This window comes from Lissotriton helveticus, chromosome 1_1 (genome assembly GCF_964261635.1).
Source record: "Lissotriton helveticus chromosome 1_1, aLisHel1.1, whole genome shotgun sequence".
Classification (NCBI taxonomy): domain Eukaryota; kingdom Metazoa; phylum Chordata; class Amphibia; order Caudata; family Salamandridae; genus Lissotriton; species Lissotriton helveticus.
In genome coordinates this window covers 1,652,953,886-1,652,975,570 of record NC_136057.1, presented here as the reverse complement: position 1 = coordinate 1,652,975,570, position 21,685 = coordinate 1,652,953,886, and the positions used below count along the sequence as shown (strand labels likewise).

Genomic DNA, 21,685 nt, shown 5'->3' with positions numbered 1-21,685 from the left:
GAGCAGTTGATGATTTTAGTCCAGAGAGGGAGGAGCAAGGGGATGAAGTCTTTTACAGCATTAGCAGGTAGAGGGTCTCTGAGGTGATTAGAGGGCTTCAAGGTGCAGAGCAGATTGTGTATTGTTTCTTCCGAGTAGGTATCGAAGTACAGCCAAGATGCCATGTTTTTGGGTTGAGTGTTAGCCATTCTGGTGTGGTTGGGGAATCGGCTTACATCCATGATGAGGTCATTTCTTATGTTGTCAGTCTTTAGCTTAAAGAAAGCAGAGAGGTCTTCACAGTGTGGGGAGTCGCTTGTTGTGCTATTTGATTGTAAGGGTTGTGCCTTTGTTTGGGTCTTGATTATTTCGAAGTTTTCTTGGCCTGTTTTTTGCTTGGTCCAACTGGCGGCTGAAGAAGTCCAACTTTGTGCGCTTTATTTTCCTGAAGTAGGCATTTCTCTTGTTTTTAAGCCTTTTGAGGTGCAGTGCTGAAGGGTCCGCTCTCCAGGTGCGCTCTGCCATTCGCATCGAACGCCTGTCGTCATTGAGTCTGTCGTCATACCAGGGGTTAGAAGTTTTGGTGGAGACTCTCTTCAGTTGCAGTGGGGCGACTTCATTGACTAATGTATTCATAGATTCAAGGTAGTGGTCAGTCAGTGATTGAACATCCGAGGCACCTGAAGGGGGAAGGAGGAGATTGCCGATGTGGGAGGCAGAGTAGAGGGGTTGAGATTCTTCATGTCCCTTTTCCATGTTTTGGATTTGATTGGTTGAGCCGGGTTAGGTTTAACTTTTTCATTGATAAAGAAGGTGATAATGTGGTGATCTGACCAGTCGCAGGGTAGAATCGTCTCCAGTTGTGTAGAATTCTCTTTGGCAATGATGAGATCAAGTATCGCGCCTTTGTCGTGTGTTGGTCTATCGCATATTTGGGTGAGGTCAAGCGCATTAAGGAAAGTTTTGAGACTATTCACCACTGTGTCTTTCTGATCGCTCCAGTGGAGATTGAAGTCACCCAGGTAGACTTGGGTGGTCTGCCGACCGGCATTGGAAGTGATCATGTCCATGAGTTGTTGGGTGAATATGAGATTGTCACCAGGCGGGTGATAGATGAGATGTAAAGCACAAACTTGTTTGCCCTCGCTGGTGATGTCGAGGCAGAGGAGTTCACAGGAGGAGAGGGAGGGGGAGGTGACTTTAGTAACGGAGAGGTTACTTCTAAAAATGCATGCAATTCCCCCGCCCGTCTTGTCTGAAGACCTTTCTAGCCTAATGATGTGATAGTTGGGGGGGACTAGTATGTCCATAATCGGGGTAGAGGCTTCAGTGAGCCAAGTTTCTGTTAGAATGGCCAGGTCCAGATCCCTAGCTAAGACGAGATCAGCGATGCCGGAGGCGTGTCTCTGGGCCGATCTGCAGTTGAGTAGGATGCATTTGAGTTTGGGAGAGAGAAGGGTGGTCGAGCTTTCTAGAGTGAGGGGAACTTTTCTGAGGTTGTTAGGGACGGAACCTCTGTTGTTGAGTGTTGGGAGCCTCAGAGGGTTTGTAAGAATTGTGGGTATGGGGATGTGTGTGCTGGATATGTGTTTTTCCGGACCTGGGCCATAAGAGCGTAGGAGAGAGCATAGGTCGCGGTCCGACAATGGGTTGAGGACACGGCGGGGGCGGTGGGAGTTGTTGCGAACGGGGATAGTCGGCCAGCGCGGATTTCGTTGGAGGCGAGGGTATGTAGGGCGGGTGCGTCCATTGTAGGGTAGAGGGATGATGGGAGGTAGACTGGGCTGTGATGAGAGAAGGTCTTTGATTGCGTGGACATCTTTTTTGATTTGTAGAATATCCTCTAACTTGTTGGAGGGTGGGTAAAGTCAGGTCAGGGGGTGCATTGGGGCTGGCGTAGGTGGTGAGAGCCCTTGGTGAATGGTTGTGTAGTGAGCTGGAAAGCGGGCAGGGAATCGAAGGGGGGGATATACTAGCATTGTTGGAATGTTCTGCGGAGCAAATGGGTGGGATGGCATTCAAAGAGTGGGCGTGTTTGTGGGCGGGGGGTGTGGGTGAAGTAGGCGGTGAAGGCGGTGGGTGGGAGGCATAGGTGGTGCCGTCAGTGGGAGACGGTGCCGGTGAGTGGAAGAGTGAGTGAAGGCTGAAGACAGTGGGGGAGACCGGAGGGTAGTGAGGGCTGAGAATAGGTGGTGGGAGAGAGGGGGATGCTAAGGTAGGGGAGGTGGTATGTTCTGTGTGTGTTGTTGGGAGGGTGTGAGTGTCGTGGGTGGGAGTGGGGAGGGAGCTGGGGGGGGGAAAAGGTGTCCGCCGTGGGGGGTATGGGAGGGGGGGGTGGATAGACTCCGAGTGGTGATGTTATCAGATGGTGGTGTGTTGTGGGTGAGAGTTGTTCTGTCAGGTGTGAGAGTGTCGTGGGTGAGAGTGGGGAGGGAGCTGGGGAGGGAGAGGCCTCTGTCGTGGGGGGGATGGGAGGGGGGGGTGGATAAAGTCCGAGCGGTGTTGTGTTCAGGTGGCGTGTTGCGGGTGGGGGTTGTTATGTCAGGGAGGAGAGGGGTGGGGGGATGTGAGTGGGGGTAAAAGGGATCATGTTAGAGGGGCGGTTAGTATAAGAGGTGGCGTCGATTGTGTCTGTCCTTGGGGAATGTAGGGCGTTGACAGCAAGTGGGCCATTTACTGGGGCGCTGGGGGTAACTGTCCTTGGGGAGTGTGGGGTGTTAACAGCAGGTGGGCCATTTACTGGGGTGCTGGGGGTAGAGGTGTTGTAGGTGGGGGCTGCGACGTCAGGGGTGATAGTGCTGGTGGAGATCTGGGTGGGGGTCCGCAGATTGGAGAGGTGCTCTTTGAACTTGGGGAACAGGTTGTCTAGTAGTTCCAGGTTCTTGTCCGTGGATTGAATTAGGACAATCCCGTTGTTATAGATAGTAATGGTAGTCCTGCCAGGGAAGAGGTGGGAAGGTGTGATAGAGAGAGTTAGGCCATGAGTTGTTTTCCTGGTGGAGGAGACGGTGAGCAGGGTTAGGAACGCTTTTCTCCATTGGGCTCTGCATGAGGTGTGGAAGATGATATCGGTATTCAGGGCTCCATTGCCCGGTGAGAAGTAGGTGTCGGCAAAGGGTGTTTCAGGGTGCGACCTCATGAAGTTATGTTTAAAACGTTTAGTGGCTTTTTTGGTGAGGGTGGAAGGGTAGTTAATTCTAAAAGTGTGCTTGCCGTTGCGCTCCATTTTAGAGGCTGTAATGTTGGGTGTAGGAGCTAGGGAGTCCTAAGTGACACTAGTGAGCATCCAAAAGAGATATGAGGTAGCGTCCAAAAGAGATATGAGGTAGTATGTATCTAAATCTAAATCACTGTGTCTAAATACAGTAATCATAATCAGACTCAGCGGTCGTTGTAAACATGGTCAGAATCAAAATCTAAATACAATAATCACAGTCAGACTCAAAATACAACGAAAACAGGATGTAGGAAGTGGTAATTGGTGCAGTCCAAGGAGAGGAGTGGAACGGGTTCACCTTACCACAAAGGATGGAGACAGATAGTAAATCAAAAATCAATCAATGAGGTATATGGATCCATTCCACAGGGCAATCCTATGAAATCCGGATGCTAGACAATAGGAAAATAGGCGAACTGCCCGAAATAACTGGAAAATTGGTCAAGGTAGGATACAAAATCTATTGATTAAAATATATTCTGTTATTTAATTGAAATTTGAAAAGAGAGAAAATAAAATCATTTATATACAAGTGCAAGCTCCAGCCCTGCAATTCTGAAACTGCATAAGCCTCCACCAGAGTTCTATGCTAGAGTCAGTTGTGTGTCCTTGGACGTTCTTTCCCTGCTAGCGGATGGGAACTGGTCCAAAAGATTTTGGCATCCATTTTCTTGTTATCTGTCGTGAATTGATTGGGATTGCTTGTGCCTTCACATTCCCCAGCCCCAAACACAATATTTAGGAGTGGGTCTGTACAGTGTTCCTTTGTTTAAAACCAGCAGGTTAAGGTCATAAGCATGCTTTCCAGAGATGTGTAGTAAAATTGTGCCTTGCTTCTTTGCCTAGCAAATGTATTCATTGGGCTGAAGGCCAAGCTTTAGTGCGCTCATAATTCTGCAAAGCCTAGTCTAAGAACTCCTGGCTTGACTTTAAACAAGATAGATGGCTGCTCTATGTTCTTGGTTGCATGGAGGTGTTTGGCAGAAGATCTTGAATTCTGCTTGTTTTGCTCCAGGATTTCTGGGTGATCACAAACCCAAGTATTGCAGAGTTGCTGAGACCTGCCATGCCCCAATTACTGTGCCGAGTAGAAATGTTTGCACCAGCTAACAAGACAATGCACCCTTAAGCAATACCTGTGACAGCTGGCTCAGATCAGGCAATTGTACCCACTGCTCTACTTCTGAGCCTTATTCACACATCCGCATTACACTTATCCAGACCCTTTAAGAAGGGGAATAGCAGAAAAAAAGTTTAATTTAATAAAATTGAGTAATCAACAGCGTGGAAGACTGTAACGTGTATCCATATTGTATTTAAGATGGGCACACTGCTTCTACCCTGGCCTCATGCTTTAGACTAGTAATGCTCAATTTCTAGGTTCACAATAAGGTGTGCTCTTAAATTTGCGGGGAGTGTTTCATTGTCCTAAGAGTAGATAGAGTTAAAAATAAGCAAGAGATTTTCACTGTTCTATAACATTTTGACAGTTGCATTGTTTTCAGTACCATAACCGAATTTCAAAGTTTGGTGGGTGCATGTAGGTCTATTTCAGTACTCTGCAGGGCTCTTAAAACTGGACAACTGTATCACATTCTGAATGAACCCAGTTCTGTTTCAGTAGCAAACATTTAGCTTAGAGAGGTGGGCTGGGAGGGGGAAGAGAAATTGAAGCTTTTCTTAGTTTTGTACTTCTAATTGTATTGCTATTCTCTTACTTTTCACTAGAGTATATTCAGGGTTGTGTTCCATGACAGACGCTTGCAGTACACGGAACATCAGCAGCTTGAAGGTTGGAGATGGAACCGACCTGGAGATAGAATACTTGATATAGGTACGTCTTCTATACAGCTAGCATTGTGTGTAGTCCTCGGTGACCGGTTCAGTCAAATACCCACTATGACTATGTGTATCTTTCCGTAACTCTTAAGACCACTAAACTTGTTTTAATGTCTCTGAGCACTTGTGCTCTTTTGACTAGTCATTGAATGTAGATAGCATGGAGGTTTATTAATGAACAGTGCAATTGTTGGCTGCCATCAGAAGATGTTACTGCATTTGCTATTTATGGAACTTGTTCAAAGAGACCCAGAACCATTTTTTTTCCCAGAACCATTTTGTTGACTTCTTAAGCACCAGTGGGAACAGAGCCTCCTGTTTGAGAGAAATGAGCACTCATTTTGAATGTTGTGGGATTAATTTATTATCAAGCTTTTTTTAAGTTTAGCAGTTAACTCCAGTTTAAATTTTGTTCTTAATACGTAGATGTGGGATGTAAAACGTTTTGGCTGTAATCAGTTGGCGTACAGCAGCGCTCTTTACTACTTGAATGCTAAAGAGTGACATAAGGGGGGTTTAACAATCAAGTATGCTGTTTACAAACTCATTACTGAGGTGACACTGGGGATAGGGAAAGATACAGTGGAATACTGCATACTGGGACTATGTAAAAAGTGGAAGTCACAGGGAACACAGGCTAGGTTTGCCAATCTGGTATTAATATTGGTGAAACTGGCAATTACAATGCGTTGGAAATCTGCACAGCCCCCGGCGGCGCTAACGTGGCATAGCGAAGGGGTCAGATGGGGGAGGGCTGAATGTATGGAGATAAGAAGAGAAGAAAATAAAGGACTGAGGAAAAATTAGATTTCTCTGGCATAGGTGGACAAGGTAGCTGACTACAGCGCGAGCGCTTAGCGCGCTGTGTTAGAGTGCTATTTTTAAATTGTATTGTGCATTATTCTGGTCACTTGGACCTTGTTTTTAACCTGCCACTTACTTGCACTTTAATCTGTGCCCCCCACCGCCGTTTGGGCGGGTCTGGTCCTGGGGTGGGTGCCTTATTAGATCCTGGTCGCCATCTTTGAGTGGGGTCATTGGTTGGAGGCTGTTCGATCTGCCTGCGCTTTACTGTGCATGCGCGGACTTGGAACACCTTTTTAAGGCGAGTCCTTCCTCACCTCGCCCCCTGACAAGGTAGCTGACTACAGCGCGAGCGCTTAGCGCGCTGTGTTAAGAGTGCTATTTTTAAATTGTATTGTGCATTATTCTGGTCACTTGGACCTTGTTTTTAACCTGCCACTTACTTGCACTTTAATCTGTGCCCCCCACCGCCGTTTGGGCGGGTCTGGTCCTGGGGTGGGTGCCTTATTAGATCCTGGTCGCCATCTTTGAGTGGGGTCATTGGTTGGAGGCTGTTCGATCTGCCTGCGCTTTACTGCGCATGCGCGGACTTGGAACACCTTTTTAAAGCTCATCCCCCTGCGCAGCGGGATCGCGCAGCGGGCGCGTCCTCGCGTGGCCGGAGTCGTGCCAGAGTCCTGCCCGTCTGCGCCCGTCCGCGCTAAGGACGCGCTGGACGTCGCGGTACTCTGGCTAGGGACTATTACTCTATCCTGGCTCTACCATGTTGACGTACTCGCGGGATTGTCTGTTTTCCATCGGTCAGGTAAGCCGCTGCTGTACCCTTCCACCGGTACACCCATTGCGTGGCCCTTATCATTGCCTTTGTAATGGGTGGGCTCTTGACTCTCCGCGTCCTCTCTCAAGGACTATTTCCTCTGAGACTCGCCGCACAGACATCCCTACTACTTTGAAGATCCTGAATCTTAACGTCAGGTCTGCGCTGAAACACTATCAGCACATCTATGACCTCATTGAGGAGGAAGCTCCTGACGTATTCGCCATGACGGAAACATGGCTACAGGACGCTGATACCGCTATTACCAATCTAGCCTGCCCACCCGGCTATTCTATGTACACCCTGAATAGGCTGTCTAGGGGTGGGGGTATCGCGTTAGTGGTAAAAACTATCTACCCTTGCGTCTGGAGTGCCCTAAACATCTCGGGATGTGAAAGTGCCATGTTCAAGGTCTCTGTCAGCCCGGAGTTTACCCTGTCCGGGATGGTCGTCTATCGCCCACCCGGCAGTGATGTGGGGTTTAGAAAGGCCTTCCCTGATATTGTTGGCCCTTTGGTCGCTGACTGTGCCAACTTTTCTATCATGGGCGACTTAAACCTGCATTTCGACACCCTCTCTGGCCTCACAGTGCGTTCCATTTCTTCTGACCTTGAGGCCTTTCAACTTCTCCAGATGGTTTCCCAGCCTACCCACCTGGGTGGACATATTCTGGATCCCCTGTTTACCAATCTGTTGGGGATTCTAGTTACTTCTGTCTCTCCGGTGGACTGGACAGACCATTTTTTGGTGTCCATTTCCTGCCCTGTTTCGGCCACTTTTTCCACCTCTATGGCTAGACGGGTTCAGAAGAGGGCTTGGAAAAAGCTTAGGTTAGAGGACCTTCATCGTCTTCTATCAGAGGAGCCGCTGGGTCTTTTGACGGATGTGGAAAGGGGGTATGACCTCTTCTGTTCATGGATAACTAGGGCCTTGGACTCTCTGATACCTATTGGGTCTACTAAAATCAATCCCAGAGAGTCGAGCCCCTGGTACGATGGCACTCTCCGGGCCCTAAAGGGTGCCTGTAGACGAGCAGAGAGGGCCTGGAGGAAAACCTATGCGGCTGATCTAAAAGCCGTATATACCAGGTCCGTTAAGCTCTACCATCGAGCTATCTGCCGTGCTCGTGCGGCCTTCTATGCCACCGAATTCCGGAACAGCCCAAATCCGTCAAAGGCTATCTTTAAGGCCGTAAAACAACTTATGGCGAAGCGGACTACTACCACGACCGTAAGCTCCCTTTCCCATTGTGAATCCCTTGCATCCTACTTCTTGGGGAAGGTCCAAGCTATTTATAGGACATTCCCTAGCATAGGGTCCACTGCGGAAAGGATTAATCGGGTTCACCATCAGACCACACTGCTTGTTTTCCCCCCCCTTACCTTGGACGGTTTTGACAAACTTGCGTTGCAAGTCAAATCTGGGTCTCCATCCGACCCAGTAAGGCCTGCTCTCTTCCGAGACCAAGCTTTTATGGGGCGTACAGTTGTATTCTCCCTTGTCAATCTCTCCTTGGAAACGGGAACTGTACCATCTAAGTGGAAACAAGCCGTGGTGTCCCCGATTATTAAAAAGCCCACCCTGGACCCCTCTAAGCCTGAAAGCTATCGCCCCATCTCGTTGCTGCCCTGGCCAGCCAAGATCACTGAAGCCCACGTCAATCTGGCCCTGTCTGAACATCTGACTCGGACCAATGCCCTCGACCCCACACAAAACGGATTCCGTGCTGGGCACAGTACGGAAACTGCGTTACTTGTGATGGTGGAACATCTCCGGGCAAGGTTGGATGCTGGTCAAACGGCGGCGCTTATCTTGTTAGATCTTAGCGCCGCCTTTGATACGGTAGACCACAGCATCCTCCTGCGTCGGCTCGAGGAGACTGGTATTGGCGGTCTGGTATTGCAATGGTTCCGCTCCTTTTTAGACGACCGCTCCTTCTGTGTTGCCATCCCTCCCTTCAAGTCCAGCTACCAACCACTGGCCATGGGGGTTCCGCAAGGGTCCTCGCTGAGTCCCACGTTGTTCAATCTCTACGTGAGACCGCTGGCTGATGTCGCTAGGCAGTGGGGCCTTACTTTGGTCTCATATGCCGACGACACTCAGCTGGCGGTTACTCTCAGCGGGGATGCGGAAACTGAGGCCCCCAGGTTTCAGTCCGGACTGAAGGCGGTGGCTAGTTGGCTGACAGGCAACTGCCTTCAGCTAAACGCCACTAAAACAGAGGTGATGGTCGTCGGGAAGGGAGTGGAGCTGTGGGGTGACCACTGGTGGCCCCCGGAGTTGGGTCCCACTCCGATCCCGGTTTCGGAAGTGAAAAATCTGGGGATATGGCTGGATGCGGGCCTCTCCTTTATAGGCCATACTAAAAGAACTGCGGCCTGCTGTTTCGGTCTCTTGAGGGGCTTGAGACCTGTGCTCAAGTTCTTTGACGCCCCGACCAGGCAGCTGGTGATCCAGGCCACTATCATCTCTCGCCTGGATTATGCCAGCTCTCTCCTGGCTGGGGCCAACCAGGCTGAACTAACCCGTCTACAACGGGTTCAGAATGCTGCGGCGAGGGCGATTGTTGGCCTACCAAGATTCTGTTCAGTGACCGGTGTCCTTCGCTCCCTACACTGGCTCCCGGTTAGGAAGCGTATTCTTTTTAAAATCTTGTGCCTTGCTTTTAAAATCTTGAGAGGTACAGGCCCGGAAATCCTGTCGAACTGTCTGTCATTCTATGTCCCTGCCCGTTGCCTCCGTTCTCAAGGTCTGGCCCTTGCGGTGGTTCCCAGATTCAGGCTCAGCCGTATGGGAGGCCGCTCGTTTAGGGTAATGGCTGCGTCAGCATGGAACTCCCTGCCTGTTGAAATCCGCTTGCTGGAGGACCTTCTGACCTTCCGGAAGGCGATAAAAACCTTCCTGTTTTAGCTGTTTTTAGTCCCTGTTTTTGTTTTAGCTGTTTATTAGCCTCTTTTCTGCTTCCCGTTGTGTTACGCGCTACCTTGTCTCTGCGCCAGGACGCTCCTTGGCTGGAGTATCTGTGCGCACAATAAATAGACGTAACATAACATAACATAGGATGCACTGTTCGAACAGTTTGTCTCTGCCGAACATTCACTGCATTAAAGAGCTGTTAGTCATGGGGCATTACCAATGTCTTACAGACCCAATCAATAGTAGACCCCATAGGAACCTTCATCTCATTGAAGCCAATTGATGTGTTCTTATTTTGTAAAACCAATAAAATGTGTTAATTAAAAAAACATTCAAGTATGCTTGGGACGGATACAGAGGATTGTCCATAGAGCAGAATAAAAGGTTGAACTGTACAGAAAGAGTCTAGTTCTTGCCACTAGCAATGAAATGGGAATTGTGTATAGTATGGTTCTCACAGCGAAATCAATGTTTGTGCATCACATTGTGGTAATTGGAAGCAGTACAACAGACGTCATTAGCCATAAACAATGCCTGCATCTGTGCTGCTTTGCGCAGAATCAGAACAAATGTAAAGATGGTGTTCCTCTTAAAACAAATATATGCATTTCTACTCTGCAGAAGGTATTTAAAAACTGCATGACAAATGCCTCTGAAATTAAACTGCTTTATCCACAGTGATGGGGTTACTAGATAAAATAAAAAGGTAAAGCAATACTAGCAAATTCCAATCCATAGTATGTAGGATGGCAGGATTGTTTTTCCTCAGTCTTATTTATTTATTTATTTTATTTATTTAGAGTTTTATATAGCGCGAACGTGACCCTTGGGTATCAGAGCGCTTCACAATGACATATACATGATGAGGTATAAAATTAGCAAAAGACAAACAGATTGTTATATCGCGAGTGAGGTAGGTAAGTATGGAGCTATATGGTAAACATATCCCACTGATAAGAGGTAGATAGGTAAAGGTCATATTAAAGTTCTATAAAGTACACATTAACATTGCTCTGAGGTAGGATCGGTATAAGTCTATCAGGGACATATCATAGCATATTAGTAATGGATTCGTACGAATAGTCTAGTGTTTGACATCGGTTTACACATTACTAAGTACTTTCAGCCTGCGTCTGAAGTTATTCGATTATATTTGAACATTGTATTCCTGTGTATATAGTTCAAGCATTGTCTTTGTCTGTGTATTCTTCTTCTCGGTTTTGGGTCAATAAAGCACTTGAGGCTAGTTCCCATCTAGTTAGCGACTCTCACTTTCTTCTTCTCTAAGTCCGAAGAGAAATATTTAGCACGCAGTGTCGTTGAGGTCATTTCCTGGCTATGTAAGGAACGTACTCCTTAAGAAGATCTTAGTTTCCTTTTTGAATGATGCCGTGTTTGTAATTTTCCTGATATTTGGAGGGAGTGAGTTCCATATTCTGGGTGCTGCCCCTGAGAAGGCTCTGTCGTATGTTTTCTTTTTCCGGAAGATGGGTGGTTTCAGTATCAGCGACTTGGCGCTCCTGGCTGGTCTGATTCCTCCCGATAGTTCAATCTTCCGGGCCAGATATCTTGGTGTTTTGTAGTGTAGTGCTTTGTGGGTGACACATGCCATCTTGAATTGGATTCTAGCTTCGTATGGTAGCCAGTTTAACGCTTTTAGATGTGGGGAGATATGGTCGAATTTCCTCGATCCGGTAATAAGCCTTGCTGCTGCATTGAGGCATGCTTTCAGAGGTGCAGTGGAAATTTTCGGTAGACCTTCTAAGGTTGTACATCCGTATTCAATTCTTGAGATAACTAGTGATTGAACTGCCAGTTTGAGATCTGCCGACGAGATGAAAGGTTTCATCTTCCTTAAGTAATTCAGGTGAAAGCGGGCATTTTTTGCCATTGCATTGATGTGTGCTTTCATGTCTAGATTTTTATCTAATGTGATTCCCAATGATTTCGCTGATTCCACTAGTGTAGGGGTGCAGTTTAAAGCTGTGATCAGTCTGGTCCATTCTTCTACCTCAGAGTGGCTCTTCGGAGGAGAGATCAAAAGGAATTCCGTTTTCTGTGCATTGAGCTTCAGGTGGTTACTGGTTAGCCATCTTAGTGTCATTTTCAAAGCCTCATTTATTCAGTAGCTTGATGTCCTCCAGGGATTCGATCTTGATATACACTTGTGTGTCGTCCGCATACATATGATAGGATATGTTTGCGTCTCGTAGGATTTCAGTCAGAGGTTCGACGTAAAGGTTAAAGAGTGACGGAGATAGTGTCGATCCTTGAGGGACTCCGATCGAGTTTGGACTTGATGTGGATAGTGACTGGTTGACCCAAAGTTTTTGTGTTCTGCTCTGAAGAAAGGATTCAAACCATTTTAGCACATTTCCTGACATTCCCATCCTGTTGTGAAGTCTGTCTAGTAGTTTTTCATGATTTACAGTGTCAAATGCAGATGACAAGTCAAGAAGCACTAGTAGACATGTCTTATTGCGGTCAAGGGCCTGTACTGCGTCAACTATATGTAGGATCGCTGTTTCCGTGCTGTGACCTGTTCTGAGTCCAGATTGGCAGTCGTCCAGTAGCATGAAATTAGCGATGTGTTGGCTCAGTTGGTTTTGTACGCATTTCTCGATTAGTTTGGCCAGTAGTGGAATATTGGTGACTGGGCGGAAGTTATTGGGGTCTGCTGGGTCCGCTGTTGGTTTCTTGATGATCGGGACCACTTGGCCTGTTTTAAGCAGTCTGGCAAGATCCCTTGAGATAGGGAGGCGTTTATTATTCTTGTCCATATTGGGATGATGATGTGGTTTATTTTTTGTATACATTTTGCGGGGAGTGGATCATTATAGTGGTTATTCGGTTTGATATCCGCTAATGTTCTGGCGATGGTGTTCTGATCATATATCTTGAAGGTGTCCCAATGCGCTTTGTTTTTTGCTTCAATGTGGTCGACTGTCGGTGTGGTCTTGCTCAGTTTGTGTGGTTGGTTGTTCAGTTGGTCCGCTGCCGTCTTGAGCTCTGTTTCCAACTTATTTGCCTTTTCGGTGAAAAAATTTGAGAATTCTTCACAGCTTAACTGGGTTTTAGTTGTTTCTTGGGCCGATTTTGCTAATTTGTTGGAATGTTGCCTTAAAATTTCAAATAGTTTCCGTGGTCTGTTTTTTGCATTATCCAATTCTGATCTAATATATTCTTTTTTGGATCTGAGGATCTTTTTGTTGTATTCGTTTCTGATTTTTCTGAGTGATTTCAATTCTGGTGTTGCAGGATGTTCTCTCCATTTTCTTTCGGCCATTCTTAGTTTCCTTCTATCCTCGTTCAATGTACCATTAAACCATGGGTTTTTGGCCTTTTCTGCGATTCTTTTCAGTTTGAGTGGCAAGGTGTTGTTAACTATGTTTGTTACTGTCGTAGTGTAGTGCTCCGTTAGGTCATTCACATTCCGCAATTTGTTAGGTGGCTTCAGATCTTTCTCGCAATTTTCCACTAACCGTTCGATATTAAAGTCTTTAGTGTCGCGAGTCCACTTTTTGATTTTGCTGGGCTGAGAGATATTATTCCTTTTCAGTTTTGGAATTTGGAAGATTATTGCATGGTGATCCGACCAGTCGCAAGGCACAATTGAGTGGATCGCTATGTTCTTGTTTCTTGATATTATCCAGTCTAGTGTTGCACCTTTTGAGTGTGTAGGTTGTGTACACGCTTGAGTGAGATTTAGCTCCGTCATAAAGTCTTTAAGAGCGTTAACCTGTTTGTCCTTCCTGTCTTCCCAGTGTAGGTTGAAATCGCCCAGGAATATGTTGTTAGAATGATTATTAGAGTTATCTGTGATAATCTCCATTAACTAGTCTATGAAAGCCGCATTATTTCCCGGGGGATGGTACAGGGCATGTAGGGTGCATCTTTGATTGTCTGTAGATTTTATATTAATACCTAGGTATTCACAGGATTCCAGAGGATCTGATTGTATTTGTTTAATTTCTATGTCAGTTCGGTGGATGCATGCTATCCCGCCTCCTGTCTTTTTCAGTCTATCCAATCTCAATATGTTGTATTGTGGGGGCACTAACAAATCCATGCAGGGAGAGGATGATTCCGAAAGCCATGTTTCTGTTAGGATTGCTATGTCAATTTCTTCGTTGATAAGTGCCGCGATGTCTGAGGAGTGTTTTACAGCGGATCGACAGTTGAGCAATAGGCATTTCAGAGGATTTCTTGTAATGCTCGGGTCCCGTTCTAGCTGGATGGTGGATCGCTGGACCTGCTGTAGGTTAAGGTTTGGTTTTCTTGTCTTATGTCTTGATGTTCTATTATTGTCAATCGGAACTGTCTTAATTTCCTCCCCCCTCAAGTATTCTGTGGGCTCGTACGTATGAAGTAGAGGAAGGGTTTCTTCTTCTGTTATGCAACTATGCTATGCTATGCTATAGTGATTTATATAGCGCACGGCTGCCTCAGCAAAGGGGCGTCCCGGCGCTGCGGAAGGACAAAATACAGTGAGGTGGAGACGCTAAGGAGGGAACTATTGTTGAAAGAGGTGTGTTTTGATAGCCTTTCTGAAGACTAAGAGATCCTGAATCCCGCGGATAGCTACAGGGAGACTATTCCATAGCTTGGCCGCTAGGAAACTGAAAGAGCGGCCGCCCACTCTAGCCAGTCTGGTGCGGGGGACGATCGCAAGATGCTGCCCCTCTGTCCGGAGCAATCTTCTAGGGACGTACTCTGACAGAAGTGGGCGAAGCATTGGGGGGGAGGAGGTTTTGAGAATTTTGAAAGCGAAGCACAATGCTTTGAACTGGACCCTTTTGCCCACCGGGAGCCAGTGCAGTTTCTTCAAGGTTCCTGATATAGAGGAATGGCGCGGGAGACCAACCAGAGCCCTGGCGGCCGCATTCTGAACTCTTTGCAATCTAGTGATTTCAGCTAGATTCGCTCCCAATAGAAGGGAGCTCGCATAGTCCAGTCTGGAGAGAATGGTCGCCTGGACGATAAGTTGGCGCGTGCGGCAATCAAAAAACTTCAGAATGGGCCTGATGTTACGCAAGACGCCAAAGCATGTGGCGGCAACTTTTTTGGTGTGGTGCGTGAACTTTAAAGCAGAGTCCACCCAAACTCCCAGGTTTTTGACACATTCCTTAGGCGTAGGGGGAGGGCCTAGCACATCCGGCCACCAGTTGTCACCCCAGGACGAGGTATTTTTGCCCAGGAGGAGAATCTCCGTTTTCCCGGCGTTTAGTTGGAGAAAATTCGCCGTCATCCAGTTGGTGATGTCAGTGAGTGTCTGTTTGAAGTGTTGAGCCTCCAGACCACTGTTGTCATTAAGTGACACCACCAACTGGGTATCGTCGGCGTAGGAAACCAGGGCAAGACCATTTCTTCTAGCTACCTCTGCCAGGGGGCGGACATATACATTGAAACTAAGGTTTCTGTTTGGCCGGTTGTGCCTTTCTGTTAATGTCATGGCCCTCTCATTTGTTTTTCCTAGAGACTTTTGCACTACTTCTTGGATGTGTTCAACTTTGGAGTGTGTGCCTGCAGCAATTTCTAGGATATTTACCAATGTTTTCAATGCACATTGGATGTCTTGTGCCATATTGTCAATTTGTGTTTGTATTCCTTGTATGTCTCTCCGGGTCTCATCTTGGCTCAAAGCATTGGTCTTCAGGGTTTGTGTTGATATGTTTCAGCTCCGTTCCTTTTAGTCTTCATTGGTTTGTAAACTTAAGTTTTTCTTTTGTCCCGGCACCCCAGTGAAATTTGTCACCTTCATTTCCCATTGCAAGGTTAAAACTCATGCTGACACTTTATGTATCTGCGTGTTTTAAACTACTCTAATTATTGTATCCCAGTTTTCATTCTTCTACCTGTTCATTACAACAAAGAAATTATTCTCCCATTTTCGGTACTGTAACCTCTTCTCTAAATAATCTCTCATAATAGCTAGACTAATGATTAACCATGTCGGGTTCCCCCAAGCCACAGCACGGATATTTTACATTCTTTGAATTTTAAGTGCTTCTTACTAGCATGTAAAATGTAAAGACTGGGAAATGGCAGAGATGTATTTAATCTGATCGGTCCACGATAACAACTGGAGTTATGGCTTAGTTTTGCTTTTCATTTGAAAGGTGGTTGTTTATTCTTGCCTTCCTAATAACTTTGGCACTGTTTGACCCATGTGCATGAAATTTGGCAGATAATTAGCGCAATTAACCAAGTTCTGGCATGTCTTGTTTCATGCAGATGTGTGCGGGGAGAGTTCAAGAGTTAGAAGGGAGTGGGGTCAAGAAATAGTTGCACTTAACGTTTTAGCTCCTATAGGAAGTGCCCTTTGGAATTTATCTAGTCTGCTACAACAAAACCCGCTGAACTGAATTAAAAGCAGATGTTGCATGAAACTAGAACTTTACTCTGAGTGGTGACTTTTTGACTTTGGGCCTTTATCTGTTCAGTTGTTTTTGAGATTTTTGTTGCAGAGTGATTAAATTAATTTTATATCTTAACCTTTTGCAAACAATCATAAGGTCTGGGATCGTGGTTCGAAATTTGAAAAATAAACCACATTTTTCTGAGGGATACTTCTAACTAGATTTTATACCTTGTGAATATTCTACCAGGCATCAGACTGGAACTGGAAAGTCAAAAGTAGTACTCCGTCAAACGGGTAGTGATGTCATGCAGCTCTGCACTGACTTCATTCTGCTACGGCAGTGGAGAGCGTGGCCACATATATACCCCACCAGCGCGTGGTTACGTTTGTTTCTTTTTTCTGCGCATTCAGATGTAGATCCAAATCTCAACTTCTCTCGTCTGACGAGTTCTTTTCCAACTTTTTTCTTTTTACCTGTGTGAAAGAGAAATAGGTCACCTCCCAAAAAACAAGGCATAAACCTTTCAGGGAGTGTTGCAAACACATGTCTGTGACGGTTTCCCCACAAGGCATGCTTGTGGTGCCTGGGCTCGAAACAAAACTCTGAGGCTTTCGAAGATTAAATTCAGATGAACCTAACTTTTACATGACTACAAGGCAAAAACTCAACGTTGCCAAAATAGAAAGACTCCAACGTGTGGGATAGTTTTAAAGATTATATTTTTGTGCATTAATAATGTATAATATGCAATTTTACATATGATCTTGCAACTATATTAATTCAGTCTATATGTTATTGAAACTAATTTCATATGAAGTATAGAAGTGAAGTAATTTCTATAAAAAGTGAAGCATTTTAGTTAGGCCACATCTCTATATGTATTTCCAATTTGAACAAGATGGATGCCATCTCTGTCACTCCTGTTTCAGACTCTCCCTCCTACCTCTGCCACCCTTACCCCACGCACATCTTTTCCCAACAGGTCCCGGAGAGCACAGTCAAGCTGAAGTGTAGTGTTCATTTCCACAGTTATGATAACATTGTTTTCGATTCATTTTTCCCTGTTTCCTATGATGTAGGAAGGTGGATATCTGACTATGGTTACCCCCAAACTTTTTGCCTGGTGTTTAGCTGGTTTTTTACTTTAGTTGGCCTGGGATCCTGCTATTCAGGGCCCCAAGCTAATTGCTCTCTCCTTAAAATGGACTCCATGTACCTTAGGTACATACACAATTGGAATTGGTTCACCTTATAGGCCCCTGTAACAGTGTACCCCAGGTACCCAGGGCATAAGTGTTTCCAAGGCCTACCAGGGGCTGCAGCACGTATTGTGCCACCCCTGGCCTGGCCTCCATATTTGACACAACTGTCTGATCACTCAGCTGGGGTAAGTCGGTGTAATCACCCCTTACTTAGGTATAGTATGCCTATACCTAACCTAAAATGGACACACATTTTCCTATCAGCCACTCCTATGGAAGGCCTCATCAATCCTGGAGGCAGAGTGCTTGGAAATATGTGAGATGGTGCTCTAGCATGAGCTGAGCCGGTCTGCAGCTTTTGGAACCACTTCCTGTAGCTGTTCCATGATACTGCCATACCATATACTCTTAAGTGCATTATAACCCTCGCGGTTATTTGCTAACTTTGGTTTGGCTTTATCAAAACATGTCGAGTAAGGTGTCATACGAATTGGAATACTACCCCCTCGCCAGTTCTGGCGACGGGGGTAGCATTCCACCCTTCTAGAGGGACACGACATGTACCTAACCTGAACCCCGGTTAAAGTTAAACAGAGCCTCAGCATCACAAAATGGATGCTGCCACCACAGACACAAGTCTGACCTCCTGCTGCTGGGAGTCCTTCCAGCGAGGGAGGCTTGGACAAAGGGTTTCCTGCCTTGGGAGGTGCTAGCACCACCCCAGACAGGATTTTGTGTATTGGGTAGGACAGGGCTGAATAGAATGAGACATGCCTGGGGCACACAAGGTGTCCCTGTGCATAGGCCAGTTCAAACCGGTCCTGGGGCTCTCCACCCCCAGTCCTGGCGCGAAACTGGACAAAGGAAAGGGGGTGTAACCACCCCCTTCCTGGTCCCACCCAGAGGAGGGACCTAGCAGGTAATCCGGCCCCTAGATTTGGAATAAGAGTAGGAGCTGTGTCCCAAGACTTCAGATCATCCTGAACTCGACTTGAAACTAAGAAGAAAACTGGACTTCGACATTCTGCTGCACAGAAGACTGAAGAGAATCTCCCTTGTGGCCAAGGAGTGACCACCCTGTGAATACAGGCACCAACCAGCAACTCGACGTCTGCTTTGCCGCCGCCTCCCGCTGGAGCCCAAGCCCAGAGCCTGACAAGACCCAGACTCCCAGACATCTCAGAGCCCGATCCACAGTCCCTGAAAAGAAGAGACCCGTGGAGGCACCGAGAGACGTGGGACCGGCCATCTTGAAAGACCCCCGAGAAGCTGACTGCGCAGCACCCGAGGCACCCTCGACGCTGTGCTTTGGGGTTTGAGAAGCCCCACCACCGAGCAGCATTTGCACCGAAGATCAGCTCCCCAGCATCTCCACGATCTGCGTGGGGCCCTTTTGCACTTTGCCACTCGACGCGCCATCCCGGCCACTTGCCACGTGGCTAGCGGCCATCTTGGCGACGAAATCTACAAACTACACCGCTGGTCTGGTTGCTCCAGACTGGCCCTTGCTCCCCTGAAAAGGAGCAACCGCTCTGACCTGGCTGGTCCGAGTAATAAGCTTTTTCCGCTTCCTGCGTGGCTTGCATTAGCCAAGGCCTGTTTGCTCCAATCAAGTTGCCGACACCGCCATCAGCTAGAGCCTTCGTGGGACAGCTCGTGATCGACTCCTGGACGTCCTTGACCTCTTCGTGGCTGCGGAGACAAGCTGCAGCTCTTCACCTGTTTGCACCCGACATCGCCTGGTTCCGTCCTGGTTCCACTGTAGTCACTGGCTAGTGACTTTGAACATTGTCCCCTCTGCTTTCAGGTCTTCACATCTTCAGATCCATCCTTGGATCCACCGGAACTCTCCTCGACGACCCGCCTGCAGCATCTTCATCTCCAGGCACCATCGACCTGCGTGACGAAACCCGACACGACTTGGCACCTGTGCACCCGCTTCCTGTGGGTGAGGTAACTCCGCAACGCCGGTGTTCCTACACTGGTACACACATCTAGTGCCTAGCTCTAAAGTTTTGTCCTTCTAGGTCCATCGAAAGGTTCCTTAAACACTAACTTTGTAACTTTTACGCACCATTGACTTAACATTGGTGCATGCGTGCACTTTAAGCACTGCACCCGAGTCCCGCGGGCCTTTCCCGACTTCATCACTGCTAGTCCCAAACAGCTCCAGCGATTCCCCAGGCCCTAGGCCTCTTTCCTTTCCCATTGGTGGTTCTTATACCACTATTTTAGTATATGGTTTAAGTGGCCCCTAGGGCTCATCCATATTGTGCAACTTTTGTGTGTTTAAACTGTGTTTTGTTTTAACGCATTTGCTTCTGTGCTCATAAAGAGTATAGGGGATATTTGTAGTAAATATATATATATATATATATATATATATATATATATATATATATATATATATATATATATATATATTTTTCAATATATATCTGTGTGGTGTTCTTTCATTTGGTATTCAAGGGGATTGTGTATGGTAAAACAGCTTGCTTCACATGCCTTTACAGAGTTTAGCCTAAGACTGCTTTGTCCACGCTACTAGGATAGCTGGTCTATAAGGTTGACTTACAACCAATCATCATAAGGGTTGCTTGGCATGGTACAAGGTGATCACTAGAACTTGTGAGCATCATATACCAGGCCAACTTCTCACATATGACTCGTGACGTTTGACAAGATCCCTTCCTCAGTATTCATTTGCTTAAAGTGTTGATTGTTCAATGTGTCATATTTGTTTGAACATCTCTGAATGAGATTAGCATAGCAGCGTGCCACTCTGTTTTTGACTCCTGAAGTCCTGATGAGCAGATTATGCATCTGGTCCCAATGCAACCCGAATTTCTGGGTCTGTATGCGACATCATAGCAGATCGTGACTTTTAGGGGAGGCCATGCTGCGAGTATTTGGCACCCATCCACTTCGCTTTCACGCGCTTTATGGCACCAAGGAACCACAGAGGCCTCTATTTCGGGTCCCCCAAGCAGGTTTGCCATCTTTGCTTTGTGAAACTGCTTCAGTGTCCATCAGAAGAACAAGTTACTTACCTTCAGTAATACTCTTACTGTCTAATCATAGATTCCTCACTGGCCCTCGTATCTCCCCTTTCCGTGGCATGGACTCTTTTCCATATAAAAAAAATCCCAAACTAGAGATCTGCATACTGGTGAAGCCAATTTGCAGATGTGCCTACATTGTGGGGTGAAAACACATCTTAGAATTATTATTATTTTATCAATTTATAGGGCGCAACAGCTACCCAAGAAGGGTTTCCCGGCGCCTAGACACAGCTGGAAAAAAGGACAGAAAGGAGGGAAACTGTGTGAGGTGGTTATTGTTCGTACAGCCAGGTCTTTACAAGCTTTCTAAATCTACAGTAGTTTTCTTCCTTCCGGATGCCTGGAGGAAGCGTGTTCCACAGGGAGGGTCCAAGATAGGCAAAAGATCTGCCCCCTGATCTTGCCCGTTTAAACCTAGGTATACAGAAGCATGCTGCTGTCTGGGACCGGAGGTTTCTCTTTGGCGTGTAGAGGCAGGCAAGGGATTGGAGGTATTTTGGAGCTACTCCTGTTTTTATTTTGAACATGTAGTTCAAGGCCTTGAAGCGAACTCTGCTCTCTATCCTGAGCCAGTGAAGATCCCGACGATGGTTCGAGACTCCAGCGTTCTTAGGAATCTTACATAGGAGTCTGACCGCAGCGTTTTGCGCTACTTGCAGTCGTCCAATGACAGATTTATTTGCGCCTAAATATAGGATGTTGCCGTAGTCAAGCCTTGATGTGATAAGGGCATTGACTACGGTCTTTTGTGTTGACATAGGCAACATCCACAGGATTTTCCTCAACCATTTAGCTATGGTGAGACACAAGCCAGTAACTTTACTGGCCTGCTTGTCCATGGATAAGGCATTGTCCAGTACAAAGCCCAGATTTCGAAGCCCAGATGTCCAGTACAAAGCCCAGATTTAGAAGGCAACTGATGTTAGCGCTACCTTAGATGCAACCCAACTTATCACTTGCTGTACAACACCACCTCATGGCATGCAGCAGTGCTTCTTTTGAGTTTCCAGATCCAATCTAACGTAGTCACAAGGTAGGACTTTGTGGTTAAATAACGTATCCATCAGAAAGAGCATTACCAAAGGTAAGTTACCTGTTCAACAAGGGTATTGTTTTTTCCAGTTTGCTCAATGCAGAATCAACAGACTCTGAGGATCTGCAAATTTGCAGTTACAGGAGGCCAGGCATTGAAGTCTGTATTATTGTAAAAGTTGGGAGGACGTGAGGATGAAGCATCTCCTCATCATAGTAAGTATATGTTGAAAAAGAGGTTTCTAAAGCGGCAAATACTGGCTCCAAACATTTTTTAAAAAAAATCACTTTTTTCATAGGTTTTGCAGACCAAAAGTGCAACTATATATGGTCTAAGAATGGGCTATTTAGCACTGTAGAGACTAAAGTTAGCCAAAGGCCAAGTCCCATGCTAAGACTTCACTATTCTGTGCCGAAAGCTTAACACTCGATTTGGTGGCCAGCGAGCTTATAAT

The 21,685-nt window shown here is 46.5% G+C and overlaps 1 protein-coding gene across 2 annotated transcripts in view; it reads left to right on the top strand.

Moving 5' to 3' along the window:
- TFCP2 (transcription factor CP2) overlaps positions 1 to 21,685 on the top strand; it is a 356,031-nt gene that overhangs the window by 67,238 nt on the left and 267,108 nt on the right. The window contains exons 3-4 of one of the 2 annotated variants that reach the window (XM_078688853.1): positions 3,566 to 3,642; positions 4,925 to 5,030. In XM_078688853.1, coding sequence (XP_078544979.1) covers positions 3,566 to 3,642; positions 4,925 to 5,030 — 183 coding nt within the window. The remainder of the gene's footprint in view (positions 1 to 3,565; positions 3,643 to 4,924; positions 5,031 to 21,685) is intronic. The other variant, XM_078688852.1, reaches the window with a different exon arrangement.